The sequence below is a fragment of the Nerophis lumbriciformis genome, linkage group LG37, assembly GCF_033978685.3.
Source record: "Nerophis lumbriciformis linkage group LG37, RoL_Nlum_v2.1, whole genome shotgun sequence".
NCBI lineage: Eukaryota > Metazoa > Chordata > Actinopteri > Syngnathiformes > Syngnathidae > Nerophis > Nerophis lumbriciformis.
The window spans coordinates 7,169,819-7,187,529 of NC_084584.2; the positions used below are offsets into that span (position 1 = coordinate 7,169,819).

The following is a 17,711-nucleotide window of genomic DNA, read 5'->3' on the forward strand; positions in this document are numbered from 1 at the left end:
CCCACTTGGAGGCCAACTGTTGACTCTGGAGAAAGGACGAGCAGAGATGCAAGCCAGGGGGGGAAGGAGGACAGGTGAAGGTGAACGCAGACTCTTTGTTTTGCTGAAGATCAACATCCGCCGGCGAGAGAACTTCTTCTTTGCCTTCTCCAAGGTGCTAACAAAGCCATTGGTCTCTGCTGACGGAGGTGTGACCGAGACATCTGATTGCCAAACAGCGTCCACTGAGGTCTCAGTTTCCACAGAGGGCAGCTCGCCAGGAGCACTGAAAGGTCTGGTGCTCAAGTCGGTGTACGTGGGCTCCTCCACCTTTTCTGGGTTTAACTTGGACACTTTGGACTTGAAAGGAAGCAGCACATTCTTCTTTTTGACTTTGCTTTGTGAGAGCACTTCTTTCACCGTCTCCAGTTCCTCTTCTTGTCCAGGCACCGGTCCTTCTTTCAGGGACTGCCCTGTCATGCGCTCCCCGCTATGGGACGGGGAAGAAGGGCAGGTCCCCTGAGGTGGAAAAGAAATTGGCCGCCTTCCCCCAGAAGCCCGCGGTCCATCTCTCAAGATGACCCTGGGAAGCATTTTGCTCTGGTTTTCGGTGGCAACATTGAGACTGTTGACCAGAGAACTGCAGTGGCCTCCGGCAGGAGGAAGGTTTTTGGGTTTCTGGGCTACAGCTGGTCGAGTGCTTTTACTTTGAACCAGGAGAGCCTCCTCCTGAAACTTGGCTCTCAGAGCTTGGAACTTGATTGCTTTTGCCTGAGGAAAAGAGACAGTGATGTAACAAAGGTTAGGCCAGGTCACAAGATTAGGTACACCTGTACTCACCGATCATTTCAGACGCAGCATTAAAAAAGCAGCCTGTTGCTGTTATTAGGACACGTACCTCATTCCAATCAAGTATGTATGATTCTGATTAGGGATGTCCCGATCCGATATTTGGATCGGATTGGCTGCCGATATTTGCCAAAAATTGCGTATCGGCAAGGCATGGGAAAATGCCGATCCAGATCCAGTTTAAAAAAAAACTCCGGTCCGTGTTTTCCAACGCACCTATTTAAATAATACATTCCACTTTTCTGCTGCTCCGTAATTTCCGTTCCGCATTTTCCAGCACACCTTCAACACATCCACAATTCTCACGCAGTTGCTTTTAGCTGCTGGCATTACACGACAGGCTCTTCTCACTCTTTCCTGTGTCTCCCTCTCACAGACAGCGAGCGCACCTTCTTACACACGTCACATACTGTCACGTCATACGTCACATACGTATACGTCCTCTCCCAGCAGAGAGCGAGGTAGCGGCATGGCTAACGTTAGCTGTGATGCTAGCGCAGCCGCGAAGGTGCGCGCCTGCTCAAGCGTCCTCTGCGCACGGCAAATCTATGCCACGCACAAAATCAAATAAAAAAATAAGCGCATAACAATTTTCGACACACGGACACGACAGAGACAACAGTTTTCGTCATCATTGTTCAAATATTGTGACGTCTGTCGAGACGCTTATCTCCATTCGGTGCCACACGTCCACACCATCAAAATGGCAAAAATGTCCACATCAACACCGTATGAAAAAATTTTTGATTTTTTTAGTTGTGATTTCCTTCTATGCATGAAAGTTTAAAAGTAGCATATATTAATGCAGTATGAAGAAGAATGTTTTAATGTATACATGCAAGCCTTGAAAGAACATTTTGAAAATCAAGACTACATTACCTGCAAATGGGTGCATTTCTACCCTATATTTTAACTTTAGATTTATTCTCATATCAAACTCTTTTGGCTGTCTTTTTGACACTTACATCCGGCGCCCCCCTCCACACCCTGGATTATAAATAATGTAAATAATTCAATGTGATTATCTTGTGTGATGACTGTATTATGATGATAGTATATATCTGATAGTATATATCTGTATCATGAATCAATTTAAGTGGACCCCGTCTTAAACAAGTTGAAAAACGTATTGGGGTGTTACCATTTAGTGGTCAATTGTACGGAATATGTACTTCACTGTGCAACCTACTAATAAAAGTCTCAATCAATCAATCAAAACACATAGAATCATCATACTGCTGTGATTATATGCATCAAGTGTTCATTCAAGGCTAAGGCAAAATATCGAGATATATATTGTGTATCGCAATATGGCCTTAAAATATCGCAATATTAAAAAAAGGCCATATCGCCCAGCCCTAGTTCAATGATGCCATTTCTGTTTGTCATGTATAAATTTGTCTATTTTGTGTTTATCCTTGAATAAACAGGTCAGTTTCTTGTTACCAACCATTGTGTATTATTCAAACTCCCCTAATTCAGCTGGCTAGTTGTTATCAAGAGTACTAAAACCCTTTTCAACATGATTCTGACAACTAAGTAGGCTAAATAACTGTAAACTTTAATACATGCTCGGATAGGCCAGTATCGGTCAGTATCGGTATCGGATCGGAAAAGCAAAAACAATATCGGTATCGGATCGGAAGTGCAAAAACCTGGATCGGGACATCCCTAATTCTGATAGGAAAATGATCATTATTATGACAGTATTGTTGACTTTTCTCATAAAGTACTTAGACGAGGGCTAGGGACCAACTTATTTATCATTTAAATAACTCAAAGAGAGACACTATTTAGCATTTTTCATAGACTTTTAGGTCTTACTACTTGATCCATTTTAATGGCCAAGATTTGGTTGTAAATATCAGTTTGTATTCTAGCACTTGAAGATGTATCAAGTGAAGTGAATTATATTTATATAGTCATTTTTCTCTAGTGATTCAAAGCACTTGACATCACTAAGCTACATGGGTGGCACTGGGAGCAAGGTAAGTCAAGTGTCTTGCCCAAAGACAACGGCAAACACCAGGATGGAGGAAGCTGGGTTCGAGCCAGGAACCCTCAAGTCGCTGGTCGGCCGCTCTACCATCTGAGCAGTCAAAACATTCCTCTCCATTCTTCAGATACTCGCAGGTTTTGAGTGTTACTAAAACAACTCTCTCCTTTGAGACACACATTAAGAGTGTTACTAAAACAACTCTCTCCTTTGAGTCACACATTAAGAGTGTTACTAAAACAACTCTCTCCTTTGAGTCACACATTAAGAGTGTTACTAAAACAACTCTCTCCTTTGAGTCACACATTAAGAGTGTTACTAAAACGGCCTTCTTTCATCTCCGTAATATCGCTAAAATGTGTTGTATTTTATCCACTAGCGACGCTGAGATCATTATTCATGCGTTCGTTACGTCTCGTCTCGACTACTGTAACGTATTATTTTCGGGTCTCCCTATGTCTAGCATTAAAAGATTACAGTTGGTACAAAATGCGGCTGCTAGACTTTTGACAAGAACAAGAAAGTTTGATCATATTACGCCTATACTGGCTCACCTGCACTGGCTTCCTGTGCACTTAAGATGTGACTTTAAGGTTTTACTACTTACGTATAAAATACTACACGGTCTAGCTCCAGCCTATCTTGTCGATTGCATTGTACCATATGTCCCGGCAAGAAATCTTCGTTCAAAGAACTCTGGCTTATTAGTGATTCCCAGAGCCCAAAAAAAGTCTGTGGGCTACAGAGCGTTTTCTATTGGGGCTCCAGTACTATGGAATGTTCTAGCAGTAACAGTTAGAGATGCTACCTCAGTAGAAGCATTTAAGTTCCATCTTAAAACTCATTTGTATACTCTAGCCTTTAAATAGCCCCCCTTTTTTAGACCAGTTGATCTGTAGTTTATTTTCCTTTCTCCTCTGCTCCCCTTGTAGAGGGGGAGACACACAGGTCCGGTGGCCATGGATGAAGTGCTGGCTGTCCAGAGTCGGGACCCGGGGTGGACCGCTCGCCTGTGCATCGGTTGGGAACATCTCTGCGCTGCTGACCCGTCTCCGCTCGGGATGCTTTCCTGCTGACCCCACTATGGACTGGACTCTTACTATTATGTTGGATCCACTATGGACTGGACTCTCACACTATTATGTTAGATCCACTATGGACTGGACTCTCACTATTATGTTAGATCCACTATGGACTGGACTCTCACTATTATGTTAGATCCACTATGGACTGGACTCTCACTATTATGTTAGATCCACTATGGACTGGACTCTCACTATTATGTTAGATCCACTATGGTCTGGACTCTTACTATTATGTTAGATCCACTATGGACTGGACTCTTACTATTATGTTAGATCCACTATGGACTGGACTCTCACTATTATGTTAGATCCACTATGGTCTGGACTCTTACTATTATGTTAGATCCACTATGGACTGGACTCTCACTATTATGTTGGATCCACTATGGACTGGACTCTCACTATTATGTTGGATCCACTATGGACTGGACTCTCAAAATATGTCAGACCCACTCGACATCCATTGCATTCGGTCTCCCCTAGAGAGAGGGGGGGGGGGGGGGGGGGGGGGGTTTACCCACATATGCGGTCCTCTCCAAGGTTTCTCATAGTCATTCACATCGACGTCCCACTGGGGTGAGTTTTTCCTTGCCCTTATGTGGGCTCTGTACCGAGGGTGTCGTTGTGGCTTGTGCAGCCCTTTGAGACACTTGTGATTTAGGGCTATATAAATAAACATTGATTGATTGATTGATTGATTGATTGAAAACCAATGTACCAAAGTCCACATCTTAACTTTGGGTTACAGTAAATAAGCTCCTCACTGTAATATATCATCTATATTGATTATAGATCTTTAACTTCTTCTTATTTGATCAATTAACATCTTTTTTGAGAGCTTTATCACACTTGAACTTACCATATCTTGCAAGAAATGTTTACACATGATAGGAAACAGGGAAATACAGCTGAGGCCAGGAAGTAATCCATTTTAGATGCATCGCAATCGCACATGGACGAATATAGAATCCATTAGTAAACGTCAATAATCGATGCATTTGTTGTAAATAAAGTCATGCAGACAGTTCTAAAATGTGTCTGACTGATCTCACCAAGACATCCCACATGTTATTTTATCCATCCATCCATCCATCTTCTTCCGCTTATCCGAGGTCGGGTCGCGGGGGCAGCAGCCTAAGCAGGGAAGCCCAGACTTCCCTCTCCCCAGCCACCTCGTCCAGCTCCTCCCGGGGGATCCCGAGGCGTTCCCAGGCCAGCCGGGAGACATAGTCTTCCCAACGTGTCCTGGGTCTTCCCCGTGGCCTCCTACCGGTCGGACGTGCCCTAAACACCTCCCGAGGGAGGCGATCGGGTGGCATCCTGACCAGATGCCCGAACCCCCTCATCTGGCTCCTCTCGATGTGGAGGAGCAGCAGCTTTACTTTGAGCTCCCCCCGGATGACAGAGCTTCTCACCCTATCTCTAAGGGAGAGCCCCGCCACCCGGCGGAGGAAACTCATTTCGGTCGCTTGTACCCGTGATCTTGTCCTTTCGGTCATAACCCAAAGCTCATGACCATAGGTGAGGATGGGAACGTAGATCGACCGGTAAATTGAGAGCTTTGCCTTCCGGCTCAGCTCCTTCTTCACCACAACGGATCGATACAGCGTCCGCATTACTGAAGACGCCGCACCGATCCGCCTGTCGATCTCACGATCCACTCTTCCCTCAATCTTGAACAAGACTCCGAGGTACTTGAACTCCTCCACTTGGGGCAGGGTCTCCTCCCCAACCCGAAGATGGCATTCCACCCTTTTCCGGGCGAGAACCATGGACTCGGACTTGGAGGTGCTGATTCTCATCCCAGTCGCTTCACACTCGGCTGCGAACCGATCCAGCAAGAGCTGGAGATCCTGGCCAGATGAAGCCACCAGGACCACATCATCTGCAAAAAGCAGAGACCTAATCCTGTAGCCACCAAACCAGATCCCCTCAACGCCTTGACTGCGCCTAGAAATTCTGTCCATAAAAGTTATGAACAGAATCGGTGACAAAGGGCAGCCTTGGCGGAGTCCAACCCTCACTGGAAACGTGTCCGACTTACTGCCGGCAATGCGGACCAAGCTCTGACACTGATCATACAGGGAGCGGACCGCCAAAATCAGACAGTCCGATACCCCATACTCTCTGAGCACTCCCCACAGGACTTCCCGAGGGACACGGTCGAATGCCTTCTCCAAGTCCACAAAACACATGTTATTTTATTTCACGTCCTAAAGCCAGATGTGTGTACGCCGCCTAGAATGTGTTACTGGCCAGTAAAAACTGAGCTCATGGCCCCTGGTCTGCAAGTTGGAGAGTGGTGATTCCCAAAGTGTGGTACGCAGGCTCCATCTAGCGGTATGCCAAAGAATCCATCAATGAAACACTGTCATGGCGTTATCAGCCTCCAGTACAGTCTGTAGGCCGGAGTCAAGGCCAAAATAAAGAATGGAGACACAACTTAGTCTGTCATTTCAGTGTTTCCCACACATTCATTTATTTGTGGCGGCCCGCCACGAAAGACTTACGTCCGCCACAAATGGATTTTTCGGCTTTTGACTCGCTCGACCGCTCATAAAAGCAATGGGACTGTCTGTGAATGTTGCTTGTAGTTACAACTCCGGTGCAGTAGGTGGCGGTAGCATTGTAACTCCGCCAATAGCACTTAATTCACCTGGTGGGCCAGAAGAAGAAGAAGAAGAAGAAGAAGAAGAGGGACGGACGGGATCAAAATACGAGGGTAATATAGGTTATAAGTAGATAGGTTATAGCTGCATCGCTCGCGGCTCGTCATATATTTAACATTAATCCGCGATTTCACCGAGCGTTTTACTGACGCCGAAAAGGGGGGGGTAAAGGAGACAGATTCTAGGGGCCCATGATGGAGGGGGGCCCAGAGAGGCCCCTAATGATGATGAAATTATAATACAGAAAAATAATGACACCAAGTTATTAACTAACATATAGTCATATATGTTTTATTTTCCATGTCCTGGTAACAATACCTTTATTTGTTTTGGAAGCATCAACCCCTGCAGGGCCCTCCCTCCCCCCCTCTATTTACGTAAAATGGTTCAGTCCGACTGGATCAGCTGCAGGTAGCGCACCGGCGATTTGTCACAGACAGCGCCACAGCGCAAAGCAGAGGAGACAGCAGTATGCCTCAAAAATCAGGCAGCCAAAAAAGAAAGGAAAAGAAAATAAGAGAGGAGAAGGAGTTGAAGGGTCGACAATATGTCACCCAATATTTCCAAAAAAAGGTGGGTTTGTTAGTTGTGGTGGAAAGTTATGCATATTAACTTTGTCCCTGCCTGTGGTAATAAGCTAGCTCAAGAAAACTCTGGATTTTTACATTTTACTGCTATATTAGTTAAATAATCAATCCAGTCAAACATTTATCAAGCTGTTCTTATTCAATAAGAGTTTATTTCCAATTTAAGAATTAGTGGTGCAGCAAATAAATGACTCAAAATGAATTCCATTGTATTCAGAGTGCTCAGTTCTTCCCCTGCTGTACATGTCAACTGTGATGCTGTTCTTCTTTAAAAAATATGGTAATGATAGTCAAAAATACCATTAAAATGCATAATTGTATGTAAAATAGCATCAAAAAATGTTGCCGCTGTGTTGGGGGCCCTGTAAAGATTATTTTCATGGGGCCCAAAATCCCTAGCGGCGCCCCTGATAAACACACATGGACTGAAGCTCAATTGTCCACTGTCCACTGCAGCATGCGAATGCAATGAAAAGAATAAAATCTGAGCCAACCAGCTGTTAAAATGTTGTCCAGGTTAATATTTTGGCCGTTAAAGGCCCTTCATTTCAAGATTTCAACTGTGATCGGGCTTTAAACAGGTGGCTGACCTGTTCAGATGGGTGTAACTGCTACTGGTCAAATGATGTGAAATAGCATTTCATTTTACATGTATGCAATGCCATTTAAATGTAATTATAGATAATAATAATAATACTAATAATAAATACTGTGTAGTGTTGTAAATAGTCAACAGGAAGGATTTTAGTAAGATATAAGCCATGAGCACTACACAACCAGAAAAAAACCTAGGCAGGACAAGTAAAAATATTGGGGCAAGTAGATTTGAGAAGTCGGGCAAGTAGAAAAAAACCTTAACGTTGAACCCTGCATGTGTTGAGCTGCTGCCGCTTAAGGTTAGACGGCACTGTACATAGAGCGCTTCTGCTCGTTAATAATACATTCTAATGTTGGATGTTCACTCCTTCACACAGATGAGTATAGAAAAATATTTTCAACGGCCGAAAAGGGCTCGACTTGGAGAGGAGGTAGGCCTACAGTCCGGACCACAGGTGCGACCTGTTCAGCAGCAGCAGGAGGAGGAGGAGGAGGAGGTTGACTGACTGTGGCAGGACACCTCTGCCTCTGTTTCACTTCATGTTGCTGGTAAATAATATGGTTGTAGTAGTAGGCTAAAGTTAAATTATTTAGTATTCACTAATTAAAGGGGCAGAGCTTTAAGAGACATTTTAGCTTTTATATTTTATAAGATATATTTTTTGTAAGAACCACAATTAATACATATATTTCAGTGAATCACTAATTGTTCAAATCTGTATATAAATATGTACATAAAATGTTGTAATTATATTCCAACTCCGCGTTCTTCTTGGTCATCGCCGCTGCCGCCGCCACCCCTCACCCCCCGACTACACCACCACAAATAGATGCCTGTCCTGTGGGAAACACTGCATTTCTATCACTCAACACGCCTGGGAAGCAAATGATCTTGCCTCGCCTTCCAGACAATCAACAAGCGACGGATACTGAGCGGTGCACACGTGAGGTAAATAGTCCACTTTTAGATTCATCGCAATTCGGACAATTATGAGATGGATCAGTCAACGTCAATAATGCATACCTGCCAACTTTTGAAATCAGAAAAACCTAGTAGCCAGGGTCCAGGGGCCGCAGGCCCCGGTAGGTCCAGGACAAAGTCCTGGTGGGGGGTTCCTTCGCCCCCCCGACGCAAAATGATTATTAGCATTCAGACAGGTTAAAATGTTGCTAAAACCATCACTTTTCTATCAGTCACAGTGACGTTTCAAAACAAAAATATTACAGCAAAAATCATATGGGTTGATTGACATGTTTATTTTGTAAGCTAACTTCAATAGTTTGAAATTATTTTGACAGTTAATGCCAGTTATCCTATGATTGTAAATGTATTCAAAATCTTTTGACATTAACTTTATATGTTGAAACTTTCAACAACTTGAAAGAATAAGATTTTTGAGAGTATTTGGTTCAAATTACACAATATAATTAAAGCTGCAAGGAGCATTGGTCGGGCCCGCATATTTGGCAGGTGCTAGTCCTAAGTGTCCCAATACTTTTGTTCAGTTTTCGTCATAAGTGTCCCAATACTTTTGTCTACTTTTGTCTACTTTTAGTCCGAATTGTCCCAATACTTTTGTGTAGTGTACCAACCTTGTCTGCATTGTGTGGGCACGCTGGTGCTTCCTGCTTTTAAGCAGCCTTCTTGAAAAAACAGCAGCATCAGCGCAGCGGTTCTTTGAAGGGTCATAAAATTAAAACCGGAACCGGTATCAAAACTCTTTCGCCAACTTTTAATCAGAAGGGTTCAATCTCTCTCCTGTGTTAGTTTGAAGCCGAAACGACAAACGCGCTCAGAGGAGATAATGTTTGAAGAAAGGTGACCGTTTTTTACAAAAATGTTGTGTTGAAGGGGGAATAGCAAACTTCCTGTAGATTTTTGCTGGGGGTTGTCAATTTATGAAATGTAGGTCTAAGTGAGACCTACGGAGAGGTTTTTGTTTCATGTCTCTCCGAACTTTCCAGTGGGAGTTACAGGCAGTTTTGTCATTTTTTTCTTCCGAGGAGCAGTTTTTTCTCCGTTTTATTAAAAAATTGCTCTAGAGCGCAATTTTGAGATTTGGGGTTAGATTTTTTTATTAGATCGCAATTTTTGCCAGTCCTGATGTGTGCGTTCGGTTTGGTGAGTTTTGAAGCATGTTAAGGGGGTCAAATTACAGCTCAAAGAGGCAAAAGTGACTGTTTTTAGTACTTTTTTGTCTTGAAGGGGGAATTGCCAACTTCCTGTTGATTTTAGCCCGAAGATATACAATTATGAAAACTAGGTGTAAGTCAGACCTACATAGAGGTTTTTGTTTCATGTCTCTCCGACCTTCCTAGTGGGAGTTACAGGCAGTCTAGTTTTTTTCCCTAGGGGGCGCTAGAGCGCAATTTTGATTTTTGCGGTTCAGTTTTTTTATTAAAAGACAATTTTCGCAGGTCCTGATGTGTGGGTCAAATATGGTGAGTTTTGAAGCATGTTAAGTGGGTCAAATTAGTGCTCAAAGAGGCGGCGGAAGAAAAAGAATAAAGAATAAAACCTTACAAATACAATAGGTCCTTATGTCCCATTGCATAAGGACTCCCTTTGGGAGTCCTTATGCAATGGGCCATGCGGGCCCTAAATAAGACATGTCATTATTGATATTGCAGACATTGTAACAAGAAACTTCAGGTCGAAATTTTGGTTTATGAAAGAAATATAAATAAATATAAATATAAAACTTCATGACGACATTTATCAAATTAATAAAGAGTAATAGAATAGTATGATAGTTATATGTTACTTGTTTTGAACATGTTATTGTTATCACAAATAAAAAGATATACTGTACACAGAAATTATTTTTGATTTGATTTATTGTTTATGTAATAAAAGATTTACTTAAAATTGTATGTTTTGTGAGTTTTTTTATGCTACGAACTGTACTTACCGGCGATGTAAACCGAAGGAGACATTTCCGTAATGAAAGCTGCAACACCCTTTTTAGATCCCATCATCACTGCAGCATTATCGGCAGCAAAGCAAACCAAATTCTGCCAAGGAATTTCGTTTGAGTTAGAGATGTGCGGATAGGCAATTATTTCATCCGCAACCGCATCAGAAAGTAGTCAACCATCCGCCATCCACCCGATGTAACATTTGATCAGAACCGCACCCGCCCATTGTTATATATCTAATATAGACGATGCAAGGCATTAGTGAGGTTATAAAGCTTTTGCCTGTTAAAGAAAGGAGACTGATCCAATGCAGCACAGACATTCGCGTGCCACGCTGTCACGACCCAGACGCACACCAGTGCGCAATCATATGGGAGCCGCGCTGGGCGCACCTCCAAGCGCGTCTCGCTGCCGGCGACGGCCGGGTATGGGCCCGACGCTCCAGCGCCATCCATTTTCAGGGCTAGTTGATTCGGCAGGTGGGTTGTTACACACTCCTTAGCGGGTTCCGACTTCCATGGCCACCGTCCTGCTGTCTATATCAACCAGGGTGAGCCCCACCCCTTTCGTGAGCGCACTGCGCGCGGAGTGACCCCTGTTACGCGCCCCCGGCAACAGGGGTGGCGGGCAGGTAAGCTGCGCGGGCGGAGCGCGCGGAGTGACCCCTGTTACGAGCCCCCGGCCACGGGGGTGGCGGGCAGGTAAGCTGCTGCGCGTGACGCCGGCCGCGGCGAAGGCGGACGAGGCGGGGTGTCGGTGCGGTGGTGACCCTGGACGTGCGTCGGGCCCTTCTCGCGGATCGCCTCAGCTACGGCTCCCGGTGGGGCCCTCTCGGGGGAAGGGGCCTCGGTCCCGGACCCCGGCGAGGCGTCCCTTCTCCGCTCCGTAAAAGTGTCCATCTCTTTTCTTTTTTTTTCTTCTGTTGTGGCATATGCTGCAGGTGCCTGCTCGTTTTTCGTATGTGGGTAACAACACCTACTCAGTGGCCTAGTGGTTAGAGTGTCCGCCCTGAGATCGGTAGGTTGTGGGTTCAAACCCCGGCCGAGTCATACCAAAGACTATAAAAATGGGACCCATTACCTCCCTGCTTGGCACTCAGTATCAAGGGTTGGAATTGGGGTTAAATCACCAAAAATTATTCCCGGGCGCGGCCACCGCTGCTGCCCACTGCTCCCCTCACCTCCCAGGGGGTGATCAAGGGTGATGGGTTAAATGCAGAGAATAATTTCGCCACACCTAGTGTGTGTGTGTGACAATCATTGGTACTTTAACTTTAACTTTAACTTTAACATTTAACTATGTATATATATTTACGAATTGGTTTAACTGCCACCCGCCTGAATCTATTTAAAATCTAATTTTTTTTAATTTCAACCGCCCGACCCGAAACGCGGATAAAATCTAATTTTTTTTAATTTCATCCGCCCGATCCGCGGATAATCCGCGGACTCCGCGGTTGTGCCCGTAAACCGCGCATCTCTAGTTTGAGTCTATTTCTTCCGCGAGTATTTTGTAAATGTTTTCGCCTGTGGAAGCCGTATTGCATTCCCTCAAAGACAGAAGTACTGACAATACTTTTCCAATGTCGTCATCGAAATATCGAACACAAATGGGGTACAGTTTTACATCGTCATAATCGGTGCTGCCGTCAGTCGACATGCTAAATGGTTCCGTCTTCATGACATCGGCGATACTTTTTGAGGATTCTGTTCCAAGACACTGAATAATGTTTGATGTTTTGGTTGGACCACATCCATATTTTTTGGCGATTTTCGAGTCGGGAAACATTTTCCGAAATAACTGTCCCATGTGATCCGCCAGTGCGATTGGAAGTCCATGCTCAATTATTGCCTCCGTAAATAAAACTTTGGCATTTATCACATCCAAAGAATCTGTTTGGGCGACGGAAAACGTTGAAAGTTTTCCACTTGTATCGCTAGCAACGGCATTAGACTTGTGTTTTTTTTGTCCCAATGTGGTCTTTTACATCGCTAATTCCTCCGTGTCCGATCGAAAAATCTTGTCTGCACAAGGTGCAATTCGCGTAGTTTTCACCCTTTTTGGAACGGATAATTATTCCCGGGTAGGCTTATGAATATTCTTCACGGAATGACTGCAGTTTTCTTTTCGGTTTAAGACTCGTTTGCGATTTTTCTCCGGCTGATTCCATGATCGTTCGCTCCTTTGGAAACAATGGCAACTGGTGCCTCGTGCTTGGCATTCGGAATGGCTCGATAGGAAGTTACGGGAAGCAGTGTCGATTGTCATTGTTGTTACGCGATTTCGTGAATAAAACTTTTTTTTAAATATTTTTTTTAAATTAATGAAAAACCATATTTTTTATCACTGCAACCGTAACCCGGAATAGGTTGATGAAAACCGTACTAATTACGGGAAAACCGGAGTAGTTGGCAGGTATGATAATGGGTTGATTTCATGCAAATGTAGCTGACCACCTCACCGTGAGATCAGACCAGCTCCGTCATTTTAGGACACTTACTGTATGTTCCAGTTTGGCACATACAGTATTTCATGTCACATAATAACTTAATAAAGGACACTTACTGTCCGTTCCAGTTTGGCACATATTTCCTGTCACATAACTTAAAGGCCTACTGAAATGCGATTTTCTTATTCAAAACGGGGATAGCAGGTCCATTCTATGTGTCATAATTGATCATTTCGCGACATTGCCATATTTTTGCTGAAAGGATTTAGTATAGAACATCGACGATAAAGTTCTCAACTTTTGGTCGCTGATAAAGAAAGCCTTGCCTGTAGCGGAAGTAGCAGACGAGTAGCGTGACGTCACAGGTTGTGGAGCTCCTCACATCTGCACATTGTTTACAATCATGGCCACCAGCAGCGAGAGCCATTCGGACCAAGAAAGCGACAATTTCCCCATTAATTTGAGCGAGGATGAAAGATTTGTGGATGAGGAAAGTGAGAGTGAAGGACTAGAGGGCAGTGGGAGCCATTCAGATAGGGAAGATGCTGTGAGAGGCGGGTGGGACCTGATATGACTAAAACAGTAAATAAACCCAATATACTCTATTAGCCACAACACAACCAGGCTTATATTTAATATGCCACAAATTAATCCCGCATAACAAACACCTCCCCACTCCCGTCCATATAAAATCGCCAATACAACTCAAACACCTGCACAACACACTTAATCCCACAGCCCAAAGTACCGTTCACCTCCCCAAAGTTCATACAGCACATATATTTCCCCAAAGTCCCCAAAGTTACGTACGTGACATGCACATAGCGGCACGCACGTACGGGCAAGCCATCAAATGTTTGGAAGCCGCAGCTGCATGCGTACTCACGGTACCGCGTCTGCGCATCCAACTCAAAGTCCTCCTGGTAAGAGTCTCTGTTGTCCCAGTTCTCCACAGGCCAATGGTAAAGCTTGACTGTCATCTTCCGGGAACGTAAACAATGAAACACCGGCTGTGTGTGTGTTGCTGCAGCCGCCCGCAATACACCGCTTCCCACCTACAGCTTTCTTCTTTGCTGTCTCCATTGTTCATTGAACAAATTGCAAAAGATTCACCAACACAGATGTCCAGAATACTGTGGAATTTTGCGATGAAAACAGACGACTTAATAGCTGGCCACCATGCTGTCCCAAAAATGTCCTCTACAATCCGTGACGTCACGCGCTGACGTCATCATGCCGAGACGTTTTCAGCAGGATATTCCGCGCGAAATTTAAAATTGCACTTTAGTAAGCTAACCCGGCCGTATTGGCATGTGTTGCAATGTTAAGATTTCATCATTGATGTATAAACTATCAGACTGTGTGGTCGCTAGTAGTGGCTTTCAGTAGGCCTTTAATAAAGGACACTTACTGTATGTTCCAGTTTGGCACATATTTCATGTCACATAACTAGGGATGGGTCCGGCAACACCGATGCATCGGCGCATGCGTCGAGCTCATAGAGCGAAACCCTGTGTCGGTGCGCGTACCGCTTTTAGAAAGTCACGTGACCGATCATGAGCTGTTTTGGTCACGTGACCGATACGCGAACCGTGTCGCACTGACGCCTCCTCTGTGCCCTGTGAGCGGGTCTTTTCTACAGCCGGAGAAATAATAACTAAGAAGAGAAATCGTCTAAAATGTAATACGTCGGAAAAACTTTTCTTTTTTTTTTATAAAAGTGTAAAAAAATAATATTAAAAAAATTCCCAGTCCACAATCATCCACAACACGTTCTCTTAGATTTCCATGTTATGATACATGTTCACATTATTTATTGACTATCTAAAAAAGATAAAAATATATTTTTATTTAAATGAAGATATGAAATAATCCTAAATGAAATACAATGACTTGGTTTATATTATTGTATATACTAGGGAAGGGGTCACCAACGCGGTGCCCGCGGTCACCAGGTAGCCCGTAAGGACCAGATCAGTAGCCCGCTGGCCTGTTCTAAAAATAGCTCAAAGAGCAGCACTTACCAGTGAGCTGCCTCTATTTTTTTAATTTTATTTATTTACTAGCAAGCTGGTCTCGCTTTGCTCGACATTTTTAATTCTAAAAGAGACAAAATTCAAATAGAATTTGAAAACCCAAGAAAATATTTTAAAGACTTGGTCTTCACTTGGAATAAGCGGTAGAAAATGATGGATGGATGGGTCTTCACTTGTTTAAATAAATTCATTTATTTTTTACTTTGCTTCTTATTACTTTTAGAAATACAATTTTAGAGAAAAACACAACCTTAAAAATGATTTTAGGATTTTTAAACAAATATACCTTTTTACCTTTTCAATTTCTTCCTCTTCTTTCCTGACAATTTAAATCAATGTTCAAGTAAAAAAAAAAATTTTATTGTAAAGAATAATAAATATTTTAGCTTCTGTTTTTTCGACGAAGAATATTTGTGAAATATTTCTTCAAACTTACTATGATTAAAATTCAAAAAAATTATTCTGGCAAATCTAGAAAATCTGTAGAATCAAATTTAAATCTTATTTCAAAGTATTTTGAATTTCTTTTAAAATTTTTGTTCTGGAAAATCTAGAAGAAATACTGATTCGTCTTTGTTAGAAATATAGCTTGGTCCAATTTGTTAAATATTCTAACAAAGTGCAGATTGGATTTTAACCAATTTAAAACATGTCATCAAAATTCTAAAATGTATCTTAATCAGGAAAAATTACTAATGATGTTCCATAAATTCTTTTTTTTTATTTTTTCAAAAAGATTCAAATTAGCTAGTTTTTCTCTTCTTTTTGTCGGTTGAATTTTGAATTTTAAAGAGTCGAAATTGAAGATAAACTATGTTTCAAAATGTTATTTTAATTTTTTTCGTGTTTTCTCCTCTTTTAAACCGTTCAATTAAGTGTTTTTTTCATCATTTATTCTCTACAAAAAAACCTTCCGTAAAAAGGAAAACAAAATGTACGACGGAATGACAGACAGAAATACCCATTTTTTTATATATATACACATTTATTTATTTAGCTATTCTTGTTTAAATCACACTTACGTGTAACTTACAAATGACAATATATTTATTTATTTAAGTGTGTATCAAACTGGTAGCCCTTCGCATTAATCAGTACCCAAGAAGTAGTTTTTGGTTTCAAAAAGGTTGGTGACCCCTGTACTAGGGCATCAAATCAGTGTCAGTTGAGTCGGTCCATAGGTTGCCTGTAGGGATTTTTAATGTCCAGCAGATGTCAGTATTTAGTGACACAGTATCAACACAGTATCAATACAGTTTTGCAATGTGTCGAAACGCTTCATGACGCCTCATCAACCCATCACTAGTTTGCAATGAATGACATTTTCACTGAATAAAGCAATTGAAAAGTGACGTCATGAAAGTCCTGGCTAGCACAGGTAACGATGTCGCTAAAATGTCAAAAGTCTTTACCTCCTCCATGGTATCTGCTTTGGTTCGTCACTGTCCAGGTCGGCGCACTTGCAACGCAGCCTGGACTTCAGTGGCTTGAGGGTTTTGTCCTCTTTGGAGCAACTTTCAGGGTCAAGTCTTGTGCTAATTAGAGGCGACGCCAGGGCAAACAATTTGAGTCTCCGCGCTGTGCGGACTGCGCATGCGTGACGTGCGTCACTCCGTACGTGCGCGTTCATGAGGTCACGAGCACTCAACGATCATGAAAAAAAAAAAGCGTCTAAATAGGTTTAATGGTACTTTTTTATGTCGTTTATTGCCAATTTTAGATGCAACTTTGATTTCGTTTTTTTGACAGATAAAAAAAATTCATTAGATTAAAATGTTATTTGTTATAAATGTCATATTTTATCATCATTGCAATGAAAGGAACACAAATCAATTAAATACTTATTAACTGCTTAACTATGTCTTCATTAGAACTTTATTTATTTAGTAACTTTAACTTTAATTGCAACGTATGTATTGAATAATTATTTACTTATGTAACAGGTATAAGAAATACTTTGATTATTTTTGAGTGAAATTCCTGTTAAAATATGTATATTGTTTGTTATGCAATGAGAGGTCATCTGCTGGTACCTAAAAGTCTATAAATATGACCACAAACAGGAAGCTGTTAGCAGACTTCCCGCACTCTGCTAATGGCTCAGATCCCACATCAGGGCAAGGAAAAACTCAGCCCAATGGGACAATGAGAAACCTTGGAGAGGACCGCAGATGTGTGCAGCAGTTGAAATGCTATATTGGGGAATTTTCCTTTTCAATTGGTTGTTGCTCACGTCAGATGTATTACTATTTTGCACTGAAGTGGATATTATTTTCCCCCTGTAGACATTGAAACCAGCGGAGGTGCTAACCACATATTGTGTGTCTGATCACTCATTGCAGCGACCAGTACACAACCACATCATCCAATCCAGCCTGTACAGCAGTTACACTTGTTTATTCATTTACTGATTTTCATCTTCCTTTATTTAACCAGCTAAAAAGTCATTGAGATCAAAAGTCACTTTCACAAGAGAGACCTGGTCAAATCAGGTGTCATCAACACAAACAACAACAACAACAACAAAGAATAGCAGTCACACGCT

At 42.5% G+C, this 17,711-nt stretch overlaps 1 protein-coding gene across 1 annotated transcript in view; it reads right to left on the reverse strand.

Annotated features, from left to right (window-relative positions):
* The window catches only part of LOC133577201 (uncharacterized), a 55,112-nt gene extending 38,323 nt beyond the window's left edge, over positions 1-16,789 (reverse strand). Inside the window, exons 1-2 of the mRNA XM_061930834.1 lie at positions 16,579-16,789; positions 6-750 (exon numbers count right to left, since the gene is read on the reverse strand). Coding sequence (XP_061786818.1) covers positions 6-750; positions 16,579-16,587 — 754 coding nt within the window. The 5' untranslated portion in view covers positions 16,588-16,789. The remainder of the gene's footprint in view (positions 1-5; positions 751-16,578) is intronic.
* Between the last annotated feature and the right edge of the window lie 922 nt (positions 16,790-17,711).